The following is a 17,080-nucleotide window of genomic DNA, read 5'->3' on the forward strand; positions in this document are numbered from 1 at the left end:
ATCGGGAACTTCGTTTAAAATTGATATCAAGATTTGTAGGAAAGCGAGCTAATAAAAACAAGCCCATGGGGCGTAGCCCAAGGGAAATATGAAAATTACATGATATAATATTGCGTTGTCATCTATTTGTGAGCTATGTTTCAAGTTTCAAGTCTCTAGCTCATCGGGAAGTATCAAAATTTGCAAGAAAGCGAGTTAATAAAAACACGCCCATGGGGCGTAGCCCAAGGGAAATATGAAAATTAAATGATATAATATTGCATTGTCTTCCATTTGTGAGCTACGTTTCAAGTTTCAAGTCTCTAGCTCATCGGAAAGTTAGTATAAAATTGATTGCAAAGTTTGTACCGGACAAGAAAGCGAGCTAATAAAAATGTTTTAATAAGCTATATGATAATCATCAACTCACACTATGTGGCTTATTTGTACATGTCTCTTGCGGTCGCGGGGACATCATCATCATCTCCCTTAATTGCTATAACATCGTGAGTTTTTTACCGTGCAATCTTCATTGCGACACTTTCAATTGTTGTTGTTGTTGTTGTGTGCAGACGCAGCTGGAATGTGGTGACAAGATGGCAGGACTGCTAGGCTCAGTACTACTTTGTATCAGTCAAGTCTTGGAATTCTCAACCCTGGCTGAGACAGGCAGGTGTGCTGAGGAACTCTTGCTATATTTACGAGTTGTTGTTTCATTGGAACCAACCGCAAGTGTTGCTACGGTGCAACAGGTAAATATTGCCCTTCTTGTATGCAAGGCCGGGAATGATAAAGTTATTTATTTTAAATGTAAATCTTTTTCAATTGTTATGTTCAAGATGCCAAGAAAAGCTTTATTGGATTTTCTGGTTTTAAAAACTCTTTTTAAATAATTTATAAACGGTATACTTTATTATGTATTTTAAGGCACACACTTATTTCCACCTTATAAATCACAACTTTCAGATTTCATCTAGTTGAGATTTGATGTACAGTATAGTCTACACTTTACAATGTCAGATTTTAGTCCCAATATCAGGATAGAGAGAAAAGTAAGATTAAGTAAAGAGAGTATCACAGGTTTGAAATTAATTGTGAGTCTGTTGTGATGACAGTGTAATCACGAATAGTCATGCTTGAGAAAACCCAATGTGAATATCCTCATTTTGATAATGTTTCCAGTTCCTATAGGTGATAAATATTTTATTTGTTGTATTTTGCAGCTGTTGAAGAGTCTGTTTGGGTCCAACCGTGTAGCAGCTTGGGAGGAGGAAGGGAAGATGTCCCTGCCTGAGCAACACTCTCCCTCCCATTGCAACACCACCACCACCACACTGGGCTTCTATGATCTCATACTTCGCAGGTTTCTTCAACAAAACACATCACCTACAGAGTCTGACATCCTGCCTAACAAGTAAAGCAAGTCACCTTTTCCCTTGATTCTATTGATCTTCATGATCATAAATGTATCTACAAACTAATACTTAAAGTTTTCTTAGTTTTAGCGAATTTCCCTATAGGGAAGTAGCTATTACCGTAGGTCTCATGGTAAGACTTAGGCCCGGGACCGATTTACTTTTTCATTTTAATGTCCCCAGAGGCCAAAAACACCATTCGTTAAAATTTTTATATATGTATATATATATATATATATAGATATATATATATATATAGATTTATATATATATATATGTGTCCGTGAACACGATAACTTGAGTAATTTTTATCCGATTTTGATGAAATTTGGTTTGAAGGTGTAAGGCGGGATAAACTTGAATGAGTTCGCGATCCAGCATGATCGGACCATGGGAACAGGGTTTTATGGGGGGTTTTATGGGGTAAAAATTGGTTTTTCTCACTTTTTACCCTCAAAACACAAAATTTCCCAATTTTTCTCCAAACCTTCTTAAAGAGCTTAAAAAAACAAACAATTCAGTATATCAAAGTGTTTTTGTACGGTTATTGGTTACGGAGAAAACTAAAAAAATTGTAAATTTAAAATTCCCATGTTATTCTTATGGAGAATATTGTAAAATGTTGTAGTTTGCTTGTTTATGGATATATTTTGATCAAACTTGGCAAATTTATTTATTTTATAGTAAGCTATCAATATTATAACTCGTGTGTATCAAATTCTTCAAATGGCTTATTACTCTCTAATCCCATTTCAACAGTTTTCATCATGTAATATATGACAAAGATTCCACAGTTGTAATCGTCATTTTGTTTTGGGTATGTTATTGTATCAGATTTGTCAGTCCAGTCTATCAGATCGATTTTTGCACCCACTTCAGACATAAGATTCACACTGTCCAGAAACTTAAGTACTCTTCCAAGAATGTTATTATTATTTCGTCATTTTGAGTCCAACGAATCGAAATTATAAACAAACTTGTTTTTTAAGTCAACTACAACCAAGCACCAATGTGAGTCCATCATTGCTGTGGAGTACGGAAGCAGCACATACTGACTGTGATTGAAGTCGTCAATGTTAATGCAAGAGGCGTCGTATATTTTCTCTCCATGAAATATTCTTGTCGCTATATCAAAACTGACGTAAACGTATGTGCAATTCGCCTTGAAACGTAATAAAGTTTCTGCCACTGCGTCTATTGCTGCGCCTGTCACCCAGTTGCTTCCTCGGAGAGACTCGTAGTCATTGGGTTCAAGTTCAAGTTGCAGCGGACCATACTTGACAATTCTATTGGATTTTCTAACGTCTGAGTCGCAATCTCTCACATTTTCCCATCCTTGCTTAGTTTGATTCAGATTATCTTTTACATGTATTTGGCATTTCTCATATATTTCATTACAATACGTTTCCATGCGTTGTCCTTCCTGTATTTCATCCTTAACCAATAATCTTTGGGCCATCTGTTCAGTTTGATCTTCTATAAGCTCAATAGCTGTGCTTTCCATTATATTTCTCGCATAAATATTTTTCTTTTCCGTCTGTTTAACTGCAACTTCATTCCGCGCGGTTTCTGGGAATTTCATTGTGAAGTATGTGGCTGGTTTTTTTACAGGTCGTTTTACCCATTTTTCTTCAACTTCTTCATCATTCCCACTAATGATAGAACACATACCGGTATCAAAACTATTACTTTTCAGTTTAGTCATCTTTCTAGTTTTATTTCCCTTCTTCTTATTTTTTATTCGAAGCTTTTTTGATAGGGAGTCTGATTGTATCATTTTCAAGCGATTAAAAATAGGCATAAAATCGCTTGGCGCGGTGTTGGCGCTAGGAGCTCGGCCGGCTCCTAGCGCCGGCTATGTTGCAAAGTAATCACTGTAGGTGATCTTTAGCTCTTTCTACGTTAAAACTCTCAATTCTTGCGTATACTATAGGACTTTTGGGCGCGAAATACGTTGGCAGCACTGGCTGTAAATGAGCTGGTCAGCTGCTGTACTGTTGTATCATTAGATGTCATATTAAAAGTGCACTTCTGTGTAAAAATATGTCACGTTCCTTTACCAATTTATTTGTTTTATGGTACCTGTTGAAAAAATATAATGTGCAACTCGAGTTGTGAGCATTATTAGTTATCCTATATCTTGATCAATTTATTAATGAATTATTAATTGGTATCTAATGTTTTATCAAGATTATTCAGTCTTAAAAAATAACGTAGCAGTCGCCAATGACTACAAGACTACGGCAGTATTGTTGTATTGTATACGTAATTTGTTGCTGAACAATGTTTGTTTGTGTAAACGTTTCAGTTGGCTATTATTTTAAATTATACATTGTTTAAAGCGGTGTTTACACTGCCGTATTACCACGTCCGTAAACAGGCGTGGTGTCCACGCCAATGGACAACGCAAATGCCTTGGCGCCACGGTACCGTACCACGGCCACAAGTAGTCGTGTAGTGTAAACAGTTTTCTGGTAGAAGCGTATTCATTAAAGGCGTGTTCATTTTTATTTACGGGTACGTTATAGATTGTGCCTAAAAATTAATTATTGAGGGTTTTGCAGCAATGAGTGTTATTTTAGCTCAAGAAATAGCGCGATTAACAAAAAGGAACCAAGCTGTAGCTTTCAATATTTATATGAAATAAACAAGGTTAACTTTGATACAGTTTAAGCATTCGATTTGTTTGACCTTCCGTTAATTTTAAAGGATGCTTTGTTTTCACCGTTTCAATTGATTCAACTTGTGGCCACGCCTCCAACTGAAGCCACCAAACACGTTTTGGTTAATTTAAAAGGCGTGGGGAACAGGCGTATTGTGTTGCCACGTCTGTTGCTCCCACGTCTCTACTGTTTACACAAGCCGTGGCCACGCGTCTCAAGAAATTGACACAACTTTTCACCGCCACGCCTGACTTTAGCCGTGGACCCACGACAGTGTAAACACCGCTTTACTGAACCAAGGTTAATAGCAACTTATCATGATTGCGCAGGTGTATTTGTATAATGTGGAGTTTATATGTTTTTATAGGCCAAATCCGTTATTGATCAATTGATGGATAAAAATGTCTCATTGAAAATCATTAGTCAATAATATTCATGGTGTAATATGAAATCTATCACTGTATTTAAACAACATTCTTATTGTTCTGTATTTAAACAACATATTCTTTTTTCTCAATTATAGGAACCGAATTGACGACCCTGGCCAAGATGGCTGCCACCGAAATCCATATCCGCCGGAATTCAGGAATAAATAGTACCTACATAAAACACATTATTCTATAAATAAAAATGTATAATTAAATATATGTGTCGTCCATCTAAATTGTTTTCCTGTAATGATCCTATAATAATATAATATATTGAATGTTATACATTCAATTCTATAGTTTTATTTTAGTTTAAATACTATTTATAAATAGTTAGCTAGACTTTAAGCTAAAATTAACCTAAATATATATGTCTAGAATTGAATGATTTTTTAATATGTTGTACATTCAAGTGTATATTTTAATTTAAAATGATAAAATCTTGGGGAATATCGTCACAACATAGGTAAATGTTTGTCCGAACATTCTTAGTACGCTGAGCGCTAATTCGTTAGCTGGACTTTAAGCTAAAATTAACCTAAATATATATGTTTAGATTTTAATGATTTTTTAATATGTTGTACATCCAAGTGTATACTTTAATTTTAAATGATAAAATTTTAGGGAATATCCTCACAACATAGGTAAATGTTCGTCCGAACATTATTAGTCCGCTGAGAACAAGTTCGTAAGCTGGACTTTAAGCTAAAATTAACCTAAATATATATGTTTAGATTTTAATGATTTTTTAATATGTTGTACATTCAAGTGTATACTTCAAATTAAAATGATAAAATTTTGGGGAATATCGTCACAACATAGGTAAATGTTTGTCCGAACATTCTTAGTACGCTGAGCGCAAATTCGTTAGCTAGACTTTAGGGTAAAATTAACCTAAATATATATTTTTAGATATTAATGATTTTTTAATATGTTGTACATTCAAGTGTAAACTTCAATTTAAAATGATAAAATTTCGGGGAATATCGTATCAACATAGGTAAATGTTCGTCCGAACATTCTTAGTACGCTGAGCGCTAATTCGTTAGCTGGACTTTAAGCTAAAATTAACCTAAATATATATGTCTAGATTTTAATGATTTTTTAATATGTTGTACATCTAAGTGTATACTTTAATTTAAAATGATAAAATTTTGGGGAATACCGTCACAACATAGGTAAATGTTCGTTCGAAAATTCTTAGTACGCTGAGCGCTAATTCGTTAGGTGGACTTTAAGCTAAAATTAACCTAAATATATATGTCTAGAATTGAATGATTTTTTAATATGTTGTACATTCAAGTGTATACTTCAAAGTAAAATGATAAAATTTTGGGGAATATCGTCACAACATAGGTAAATGTTCGTCCGAACATTCTTAGTACGCTGAGCTCTAATTCGTTAGCTGGACTTTAAGCTAAAATTAACCTAAATATATATGTCTAGACTTGAATGATTTTTTAATATGTTGTACATTCAAGTGTATACTTTAATTTAAAATGATAAAATTTTGGGGAATACTGTCACAACATAGGTAAATGTTCGTCCGAACATTCTTAGTACGCTGAGCGCTAATTCGTTAGCTGGACTTTAAGCTAAAATTAACCTAAATATATATGTCTAGAATTGAATGATTTTTTTATATGTTGTACATTCAAGTGTATACTTCAAATTAAAATGATAAAATTTTGGGGAATATCGTCACAACATAAGTAAATGTTCGTCCGAACATTATTAGTACGCTGAACGCTAATTCGTTAGCTGGACTTTAAGCTAAAATTAACCTAAATATATATGTCTAGATTTTAATGATTTTTAATATGTTGTACATTCAATTGTATAATTTAATTTAAAATGATAAAATTTTGGGGAATACAATCACAACATAGGTAAATGTTTGTCCGAACATTCTTAGTACGCTGAGCGCTAATTCGTTAGCTGGACTTTAAGCTTAAATTAACCTAAATATTTATGTCTAGAATTGAATGATTTTTTAATATGTTGTACATTCAAGTGTATACTTTAATTTAAAATGATAAAATTTTGGGGAATACCGTCACAACATAGGTAAATGTTTGTCCGAACATTCTTAGTACGCTGAGCGCCAATTCGTTAGCTGGATTTTAAGCTAAAATTAACCTAAATATATATGTTTAGATTTTAATGATTTTTTAATATGTTGTACATCCAAGTGTATACTTTAATTTTAAATGATAAAATTTTGGGGAATATCCTCACAACATAGGTAAATGTTCGTCCGAACATTATTAGTACGCTGAGAACAAGTTCGTTAGCTGGACTTTAAGCTAAAATTAACCTAAATATATATGTTTAGATTTTAATGATTTTTTAATATGTTGTACATTCAAGTGTATACTTCAAATTAAAATGATAAAATTTTGGGGAATATCGTCACAACATAGGTAAATGTTTGTCCGAACATTCTTAGTACGCTGAGCGCAAATTCGTTAGCTAGACTTTAGGCTAAAATTTACCTACATATATATGTTTAGATTTTAATGATTTTTTAATATGTTGTACATACAAATATATACTTCAATTTAAAATGATAAAAGTTTGGGGAATATCGTCACAACATAGGTAAATGTTCGTCCGAACATTATAAGTACGCTGAGAACAAGTTCGTTAGCTGCAATTTAAGCTAAAATTAACCTAAATATATATGTTTAGATTATAATGATTTTTTAATATGTGGTACATTCAAGTGTATACTTTAATTTAAAATGATAAAATCTTGGGGAATATCGTCACAACATAGGTAAATATTTGTCCGAACTTTTTTATTACGCTGAGTGCTAATTCGTTAGCTGGACTTCAGGCTGAAATTAACTTAAATATATTATATATGGTTTTTAATAATTCTTTAACATGTATTTAAAGCAATTATATTTGGTCGAATATTGTTTCAACATAGTTTCAAGTACGTCAAAACACTCCTTGTATGCTGAGAACATATATAGGCTCTATATATATATGTGTGTGTTTAATATATATGTTAAAATTTATATGTTTCGATTTATTTATACTTGTTGGTGCGTATATGTGCTATATTACATATGCACAGTTATTAGTTTTAGTTCGGAAAACTATTAATTATCCATAGAAGGTAAATTCAAATGCGAGGTCTTTTTTTTGTGCATCGACTGTACTGCTCAAACCTAGGCGGTATCTGATTGGTCGAGAGGGCGAAGAGGGGAAATCGTTGTGGGAGGGGGGGAAATGTAGGGTCGACCAACGTCGACAGCTGGCGATAGCTGTCTTCACGATCGTACCGAACAGAACTAACAATAGAATTGGCTTCAGATGTTCCATGAGTATGAGCATAGACTAACCAACTAAGGGAGTATGTTTTATCTATGGTATGAGAAATCTACTAAGAGAGCGTGTTTTATCATAGAAAAAAATAATTATTTTTTTTTCTACGGTTTTATCTTTGGCCATAGATGAACCAATATAATACTTCATCCATGCTATGGTCTTAATCTATGGTTTCACCGTACTATGTTTTATCTATGGTTTCACTGTACTGAACACCGCGAACAAAAAAGGTGGCCGTGAGTCAATTTGGTACTTCTCAGTAATTTTAGGGTTACATGATACTATGTCATTTTGTTTCTGTGCCTGTATTTAAGTCTTGTCGTCATGTCAGTCATCATAGTCATACGTTCATACTCGAGTTGTGCCAAGCAGTTACTTGGGCGAAACAGCTGCAGCTAGTTCCAAGGTCGCCGTGGAACTCGTTCCAAAAGCAGTTCCAGCTGCAGCTGGTTTTGCCCGCTGCAGCTGGTTTTCCCGCTGCAGCGGAGCTATGGCTGTAGTAAACGAGGCAAAAGGGCGGATGAATAACTCAGTTTATTGCCATAATAATTTGAGACGGATTAGTTTAAGCTGTTCTTGAATTAGAATATTGATTGAAATAATGCAAAATAGCAGCTGAAAAGAAATCAATATCGTGTTTTGGAAATGTTATACTAGTAATTAATTATTTTAGTTTGTCTATCTAGGGTCTAAAAATAATACGTGACAAGGCCGGTGTAAATTATTTTAGAGGTTCTTCATATTATGCATTTATTCTTATTATACATTTTTTTATTGTTAAAATAATATTATTCAAACACCACTTACACTAATTCTTAATATAAAATTCTAAAGTTAATAGCGAAAAAATCCTGAATTAAGTTAAACACAAACAATTATTACGGTACTGATTACTGAGGAAGAGATAATTAAATTTGTATATATTATGAGCACGACTTAACTGGGACTGATGTACTTTTATTTAATCCTGCCTAAAAAAATAGAAAATGATTCATTTCTTTTAAGGCATGTCAACCATATCCGCTAATCAAACCTTTGTTTACAATAGACCAAATAAGTCAAAACGCATCAGCTGCACAGGCTAGAACTTAATGTTTAGTGAGAGTATTAATAAACCAGCTGCAGCTGTTTTGTTGTAACTGTATGTGTTTACAAATCCAGTTACTCCGGAACTTATCTTTAAAAATTTACAAAAAGGCTGCAGCTGTTTGTGCGGAACTACATTCAAATCGTTCCACCGAGCTGCAGCTGAAAAAGTAGTTCCAGTGGAACTGGAACTGGATTGTGGTTCCGCTTGGAACGGTGGAACGAGTTCCACTCTCGGAACGGTGGATAAATGTAGTTCCAGCTGCAGCGACACATCTCTAGTTCATACGTTTGTTGTAGTTTGTATGGTTGGTTTTGGTTATGCCATTTTAGTATGAGATGAGCTGTCTGCACTGCAGAGCAGAAGCAGTGTTGTTAATACTTTTACTCCTAGGCTAGTGGAATTTCTGTGCTAAACTGATGTTCACTTATCTGTCTCGCGATTTATACACCTGATAGGATTTCATTTATGTTCACTAAAAAATTTTGGCTCATTACATTGTTAAGATTTATTCATTTGATGGATAATGTTTAGGCCTAGGTAGTTAAAAATTTAAACCTCAGTAGGCCCTAGTCCTATTGAGTCTCTAAGAGTGAGTGTAGGTCCTTTACCTTCAACAATGGGAACTCTTGACAAACTTGTCAAAGCTTTGGAAGCTCTTAAAATAAGTAAAGAACCTCCATCAACTATAGAAGATGAAACACTTGTAAGGTAAGTCTTAACAGCAAGGAAAACCCTACTGTAAGGCCTTTAACATTACCAGAGAACACATTTGAAAGATGTGGGTTTGTATTTTATTTTGTTGGGATGAGATAAAACTCAGGAATTGTTACTGTCAAACGTTGACCTTTTGTCAGATAGCATCATTCATCAGGAGCCATAGCCTCCACTAAAACAAGGCCGCAGTGATACGAAATAAGTTATAAACAAATAGATAGATGAATAGCTTATTACAGTAGAACCTTGATAACAAGACTCTCATAGTTATTTTTAAATGAGACTTGTTATCAAGCTAGACTCGTTATTGAGGTTTGCAATAACATGTGATTTGGGGTAAAATAAATTCAAGGGGATTTGAAAATGACAAAGATGACTTATATAGGCTTACCTCCGTCAGTAGTCCAAAATTGTGTCTTTTTCAACTAATGTTGTTCAAAGCTTACATGTTTCGTTGCACTGCAACATCGTCAGAGCTTTTTGTCAAAAACATCAAATGATTTATACATAAAACAAAACACGGAACACGAAACATTTAAACACGTAATAACACGATAGCGCTATCGACACGTCACGGCAGCGGTTGTAGGTAGACTGAACACGGGTTAAGTAACTTCGTCCCGTCCTTCTATAATAATATGACAAGGATGACTTGTTAATAGAGGGCCTTCTTATCAAGGTTCCACTGTATAAACAATGATATCGTCATTCTGGATACAGTTGTTGCACTAATTTATATTGGAGCATATGAGCAATGTTTGTTTACATGTTTGTTATTTCCATTTCTAAAAGCGTCTCATTTTTCTGGTCCGGACCCGATAAGAACCTTTTCTGCAAAGAAGTGGGGGATTATGGAAGAGCCCCTCACGTCGATTTAAGAAAAGTTTTTTGGTTAGGCTATAATCATATAAATAACAATTAAAAATAGTTGAGGGCAATAAATTAAACTTCTAGGTAATTTAGGCCTAACTTTCAATAAAATATTTATCTTAACACGTTCGCTACTGAGCGTCGCACCGCGGTCATTGCCATAGACCGAGGTATACATTTGAATCTTACACATAGACCAGCTGTCACTTGGTTAACAGTGCACTACACATAGACCACAGGCGAAAACCTGTAAAACAGTGATCATTTACATTGTAATACGCTGCAATCGTGTTTATAAATAATTTATTCTTTTTTTTTTCATAACCTTTGGCAATGTCACATATTTGCGACGCCCGGTCTTCAGCGAAGACAATACCTAACTAGTGAAAATTATCATAGTTTTCTTGAAATAGCCTAAACGCCACATATATGCAACAGTTCATTTTTGTTTGTGTTTTGAAGTGAAAGTAAGTAAAAAAACAGATTATTCAAGAACAGATTAGCCTATAACTGAGCAAATATAAAAGCAACAGGATAATGTTGGTATAGGCCTAATGTTGGTACAGTAGGATTGGATACATACTGCATACCTACATACAGTGATACAGAAAAGTAAAGACCAGTTTTTCCAACTATCATATGACGTCACCAATCATAATATCCACAGACCAAGCGACACAGTTGTGCGTCAGACATCTCTGTAGACCACTGAAGGGAATTCAGTGCCTTCTAATAGACTGTTACAAAGATATAAGCATTTTAATAACATTAGAACCCCGACGCAAATATGCGACGGCAGTCCATTTTAATGTGACTAGCCCTTGCATATGCGACGTCGGTCTATGGGTAGAAACCAGCCGTCGTATATGTGTGTCGCTGGTCCATGTAAATGAAAAATGTTGTAGCCTACTATTGCAGTAGCGAACATGTTAAAATAATGTTTTCTAAGCATAAACAATCTCTAAACCCCGTGTGCAATTTTGTTACAGAAGGAAGAAGAAAGTAGAATTATGCAATTTTGTAGCAGATACCATGTGTTCTCCAAATGTCAAAGGGGCTGCAAACTTTCCGTCGTTACTGTCATTCTCCATGGAGACGCTGTTGCAACTCTGTGATGATTCAGATTCTAACATTCGTTTGGTGGCTGATGAAAGCCTCAATAGGATCATCAGGGTGAGTAAACTTTGCTGTTAAATCATCACCAATAATATCTGTACTAAAAGGTGATAGAAGTAGCATAATATTATAGATTTAACAAAGTTGAGCTTCCATTGTACCAATTGAATTTTTACATTGTATGAGATTGTATTTTGGACAACCTTGGATTTATCGGGGCAATGATTGATAACTTAGCCCATAGGCCTACAGTAAATTCACTTCTAATAGGTACAACATTTGTTGTGTCCTCAAATAGGCCTTGTTACTGGTGTTGTCACACAATATTAATTTATAGACCTCAAACTCATTTGTAAAATTGTCTTGATATTTGTCTCACTCAATGAACCTTACTCAAAATAAAAGTACCAGGGAACCGAGCATTGCTCGGTGGTCTTTAATTTTTGTAGGAGGTTAACAAAATAACGCATACATTTTTATGATTTCAAAATGATTTTGGTTTTCTTTCAAACAATAATATTATTATAAAATACTGTCTAAAATATGTAATAAAACAAATGTTATGAAACATTTGATCATACTGTGTTGGTGCTGTCTGGATTTAATAGTTCACAATTTTCTCATCTCCTAAGTCCCCAAAAAAAATATTTTCAATCAATTCGCATTAATAATTTCTGAGTCATTAAAAAAATACTAAAATAAACCATAAGAAATCAATGTGACGTTCGCCTGTGCTATGCAAAAGAAACATTTAAAAGTAATTAGTGTATCTAAGAAATGTGTTTTAGATGCACCAGAAAAAGCTTTTCACAAAAATAAGGGTTTAGGCTATATGTTGTTAAATAACGAGTAGTTCAAATTTCCTGGTGTAACAAGAGAGTAGATGTTACGGTTGAAGAAGTTCTCGCTTAGTTTAACTTGGGTAGTCATGTTTGTTTAGGTACTTAACTTTGGTAATTATACAGGTTGCGGAAAACCGATCTATTTTTTTTTTGCAGCGCACTGTTCAGCGACAATTCGTCTGAGAGTGGTGGAGTTAGGCTTGTTGGAAAGTCTACACGATGCCATTATCTTAGATCATAGAGCATTGGTCACCTGAGCAACGTTGGTTTGTTATCAAGTTGAATTAAAAAGTAATGATTCAGTCATTGCAACTCAGCGGCAGTTCCGTGCATTCTTTTAATCTGGACAACCAAATTCTGTCAAGTAGCACTATCATGTGGGTGGGTTAATAACTTTAGAACAATGGCTTCTGCGTTCAAAAAGAAGTTGACAGGCCGTCCAAAGTCAGATCGGACTCAAGACAACTAACTAGAGCTCGGGCTGCTGTGGAAAACAGTCCTCGTAGGCCCGCCTGAAAACAAACATCTGCTCTGAACATGGCTGACCACTCGGTTACACTAACTTTGAGGTCCGATCTTAATTCCTATCCATACAGATAATCGGGACGGAACCTCTCCAAGTCTCCATGTCAACTTAGTTTACAGAATGCATGGAAATGCCGCTGAGTTGCAATGACTGAATCATTACTATTTTAAAATGACTCGATAAAAATTGCACGTTGCTAGGTGACCAATGCTCTATGACTACAAATAATGGCATCGTGTAGAATCGCCAACGAGCCTACCCCCACCACCCTCAGACCTGTCTCTAAACAATGCGCTGCAGAAAATAGATCATTTTTTCATCCTGTATATAAATGGATTTAATTCTTATAACTCTTATTAGATAGAAAATTAATACAAAAGGTCATGTTAGCCTGTAGTGAAGTCAGGGCTTCAGTGGGTTCATTGTAGTTAATAAAACACGAAATTATGTTGAGCAATGCCGATGGAGAACGGCTAGTGAATAATTTAAATCAATTGTCAACTATCAACTATAAAATAAGTGATATAAAGATTTGTGACTTTTCTCTGGGTCTCCCCAAAGCAGAATGGTTCCTACGTGTCTGCAACGGCCTGTGAAAACCTCAAAATGTGTCCGCAAGCGCTAAAACTAAAAAGCTAAATAATGACTTATATACCGGTATAGGCCTATATATATATATATATATTCACTCTTTAGGGCTACTAGTAATATAGTTAAATAAAATAAGTAAATTTCAATAACTTGTATAGCCTACTTTTAAAACAAAAAACTAAAACACTATTAAGGGGTAGGCATAATCAGGTTATTTAAATTTACTTTTTTTTAAATACGTATATATATATATACACATACCTTAACAAGTGTTAACAAGGTCTTCAGAAGTAAAACTTTAAATGTACTATAGTTTCTTTATATAAACACACTAGGGATGGACGGGATTGAAATTTTAGTTCGGGACGGGACGGGACGGGATTTTTATTTCCTTCCCGATTTTCGGGACGGGATGGGACAGGATTTTTTTCTGTGCATAAAAAAAGTACTGTATTGCAGTTACCAAAAAAGACATACGAAATCAATTTTTACCATTTGTGGCACTGATCTATAAAAACAAAAAAATGGGTAACAATTTACAAGTACCTATAGAAACTTGTGACTCGCGGGTCACGGGGTGATCGTCTGTAGAACTCACGGTCACGGCGCGATCGTCGTCATGACTCGCGGTCACGGTGCGATCGTCGGTATGACTCCGCGGTCAAGGGGTTATCGTCGGTATGACTCCACGGTCACGGCGCGATCGTCGGTTTGACTCCACGGTCACGGCGCGATCGTCGGTATGACTCCGCGGTCACGGCATGATCGTCAGTATGACTCCGCGGTCACGGCGCGATCGTCGGTAGGACTCTGCGGTCACGGCGCGATCGTCGGTAGGACTCTGCGGTCACGGCGCGATCGTCGGTAGGACTCCGCGGTCACGGCGCGATCGTCGGTATGACTCGCGGTCACGGCGCGATCGTCGGTAGGACTCCGTGGTCACGTCGTGATCGTCGGTATGACTCGCCATCATGGCATGATCGTCAGAATGACTCCGCGGTAACGGCGCGATCGTCGGTAGGACTCCGCGGTCACGGCGCGATCGTCGGTATGACTCGCGGTCACGGCGTGATCGTCGGTATGACTCGTGGTCACAGCGTGATCGTCGGTAGGACTTCGCGGTCACGGCGCGATCGTCGTTATGACTCCGCGGTCAAGCGTGACTGTCGGTATGACTCCACAGTCACAGCCCGATCGTCGTTATGACTCGCGGTCACGGTGCGATCGTCGGTCCAATAATCGCGGCCACGGCGCGATCGTCGTTATGACTCCGTAAATGTGTCCGCAGGCCCGCGTTTCTCGGCGTTTCGTGTCCGCGACAATGTCGCAGCGTCGCTCGTTGTTCTGCTTTGGGGCTGGGTCTAATTGGCAACCTTCTGATGAGAATCCGAGCACTATGGTTACTCAGCAGCCCCACAACAAACAACCAAACAAAAATACGTATGTTGTATGTTGTTTCACAGGCTATGATGGACAACAACATAGTCAAGGTGCATGTTGAGCTACACAAGGAGATTAAGAAGAATGGAAGTGTTCGCTCCTTGCGTGCTGCACTTTGGAGATTTGCTCAGCTGGCTCATATGATAAGGTGAATGATTGTGATTTTGTTTGCAATGGATTACAAATACCCGTCTAGTGGTGAATCTGGTAATGTGATTGCAGTAGTGGATGGTTTTATTGCAATTGCAGTAAAAATAGTTTTGTTTTTTTGTCATTACTAAGATAAAAAATTGTTTAACTTCTATCAAAACATTTCCTTTTATATTCACCAATAAATTATATTCCGATTAATTTTATTTTGGTCAAATGAAGATGCATTGATTTTTACAAAGCATAAGGGAACACATAACACACTAACATTTTACATGTAGGCCTTCACTAAATACTAGGCCTAAGAAGACTGAAACGGGTGGCGTCGTCCTGTAATCCAGCTACTTGGAGGTCACGAATTGTGGATATTTATAGGCATGCACTGTGGATGGGATACTCCCTGGTGTGGATTAACGTCCGCACGGGTGAGTACTACGACTATCCGCAGTACTATCCTGATAATTAGACCAATTCGTATATACCAAAGGCAAAAATGTGGTTCGGATTCCACTATAAACTGTAGGTCCCTTAGTTGTCATTAGCTGTATGGGCAATTAATTAACAGCTGTTTCTATGGAATATGTCGGCCTTAGTCACTAACAAGACTACAAGATCGCGCCACTCATCCTACACTCATCTCCATTCATACTTGGCTTTAAATACCTACTTTGTATGGTCGCCATTTCACTAAAAAGTATAAAAAAAGTATTTTTAGTCTGGGCCAGTTAATGCATTTTAACTTTTGCTCTGTTTTTTTTTTACTTAATTTTTATAATTTAAATCATTTTGTCCCACATAGATGGAAGTTAAGTTGTCATTCAATATACCTTTACTATTTTCTAAAACATTCTTGAATGAATCAGTGTAATATTTTCTCAAGACTTTCATTCTTGTTTACTTTTTTTACATTTCTTAATGAAAACTATGTCGATTATGAGACGGTTAACAAAATAATTATTTATTTTGAAACTGCACTAAAGCATTGTTTGACAATAGTTATATAAAAATCACATTACAATTGTACCATCCAAGAATTATATTTTAGGTTGTGAATTAATTAGTTACTAAGAGGTGTTTATTAAGAGTGTTCGTTGCATTCATAACTTGTAATAATATTCACCATTTAGAATAATACAGGGTGTCCACAAAGTAATGCATCCCTGTAACCACAAATTTGGACGCAGAACACTGATAATAATTTTTTTGTTAAGAACTCCAAGTTTTGTTTTAGAAAAATTTTTGTTTATTGTGAAGCAGTTGGTGGCACTGTTTGTTATTACGTATTGTTAACAAATTTACACGTGTTTTTACGCAGAAGCGATGGCGACGCTTCAGCAGAAAGCACAATGTATAGTTTGGCTGGTTGAAAGTCGTTCAATTATTACTGTTCAACGTTATTTTCGCCATTTGTTTGGTGGCAGTGCACCGCTACCATTTGTCGTTGGTTAAAGAGATTTAAAGAAACAAGAAATGTTCAAAAGAAAACGGAAGGCCTTGGGTTTCCGAAGACACTGTTGAAGAAATTCACATTTTGTGTTTACGTAATTTGTGAGTTTGTTTTCGGGATACGTTAAAAACATTGTTTACTTTGAGAAAATCAGGGATGTCGTCCACCTAAGGCAGAGAGTGATCCAGGCTGTTGGGTCTGTGACTCCGGACATTAATGTTGTCAAAAGTGTGGGAAGAGATAGAATTTCAATTTGATCTATGCCGAGCAAGGAACGGAGCTCTCATCAAACTTTTCTTATGTGCAGAAATCTTGAGAAAATTCTCTGTCTTGAGATGTATTTGTATATAATGTAAGTATAACCATGAATAAAAAAATATTTGACTTTAAAATGGGAGCATTACTTTGTGGACACCCGGTACTTGTAACATTTAACCTTTTACTGACTCTATCTTTTATACTATATAAAT

General features: G+C 35.8%; 2 protein-coding genes across 2 annotated transcripts in view; both read left to right on the forward strand.

Moving 5' to 3' along the window:
• Nucleotides 1-4,663, forward strand: part of LOC128984104 (huntingtin-like) — a 48,541-nt gene extending 43,878 nt beyond the window's left edge. The window contains exons 22-24 of the mRNA XM_054403389.1: nt 552-731; nt 1,203-1,393; nt 4,581-4,663. Coding sequence (XP_054259364.1) covers nt 552-731; nt 1,203-1,393; nt 4,581-4,653 — 444 coding nt within the window. The 3' untranslated portion in view covers nt 4,654-4,663. The remainder of the gene's footprint in view (nt 1-551; nt 732-1,202; nt 1,394-4,580) is intronic.
• A 4,561-nt stretch (nt 4,664-9,224) lies between these two features.
• LOC128984105 (huntingtin-like) overlaps nt 9,225-17,080 on the forward strand; it is a 118,138-nt gene continuing 110,282 nt past the window's right edge. The window contains exons 1-3 of the mRNA XM_054403390.1: nt 9,225-9,622; nt 11,488-11,671; nt 15,037-15,161. Coding sequence (XP_054259365.1) covers nt 9,531-9,622; nt 11,488-11,671; nt 15,037-15,161 — 401 coding nt within the window. The 5' untranslated portion in view covers nt 9,225-9,530. The remainder of the gene's footprint in view (nt 9,623-11,487; nt 11,672-15,036; nt 15,162-17,080) is intronic.

This window comes from Macrosteles quadrilineatus, unplaced genomic scaffold (assembly GCF_028750875.1).
Source record: "Macrosteles quadrilineatus isolate MER2022 unplaced genomic scaffold, UCM_ALF_1.0 Scaffold_2__2_contigs__length_208266976, whole genome shotgun sequence".
In the NCBI taxonomy this organism is placed as follows: domain Eukaryota; kingdom Metazoa; phylum Arthropoda; class Insecta; order Hemiptera; family Cicadellidae; genus Macrosteles; species Macrosteles quadrilineatus.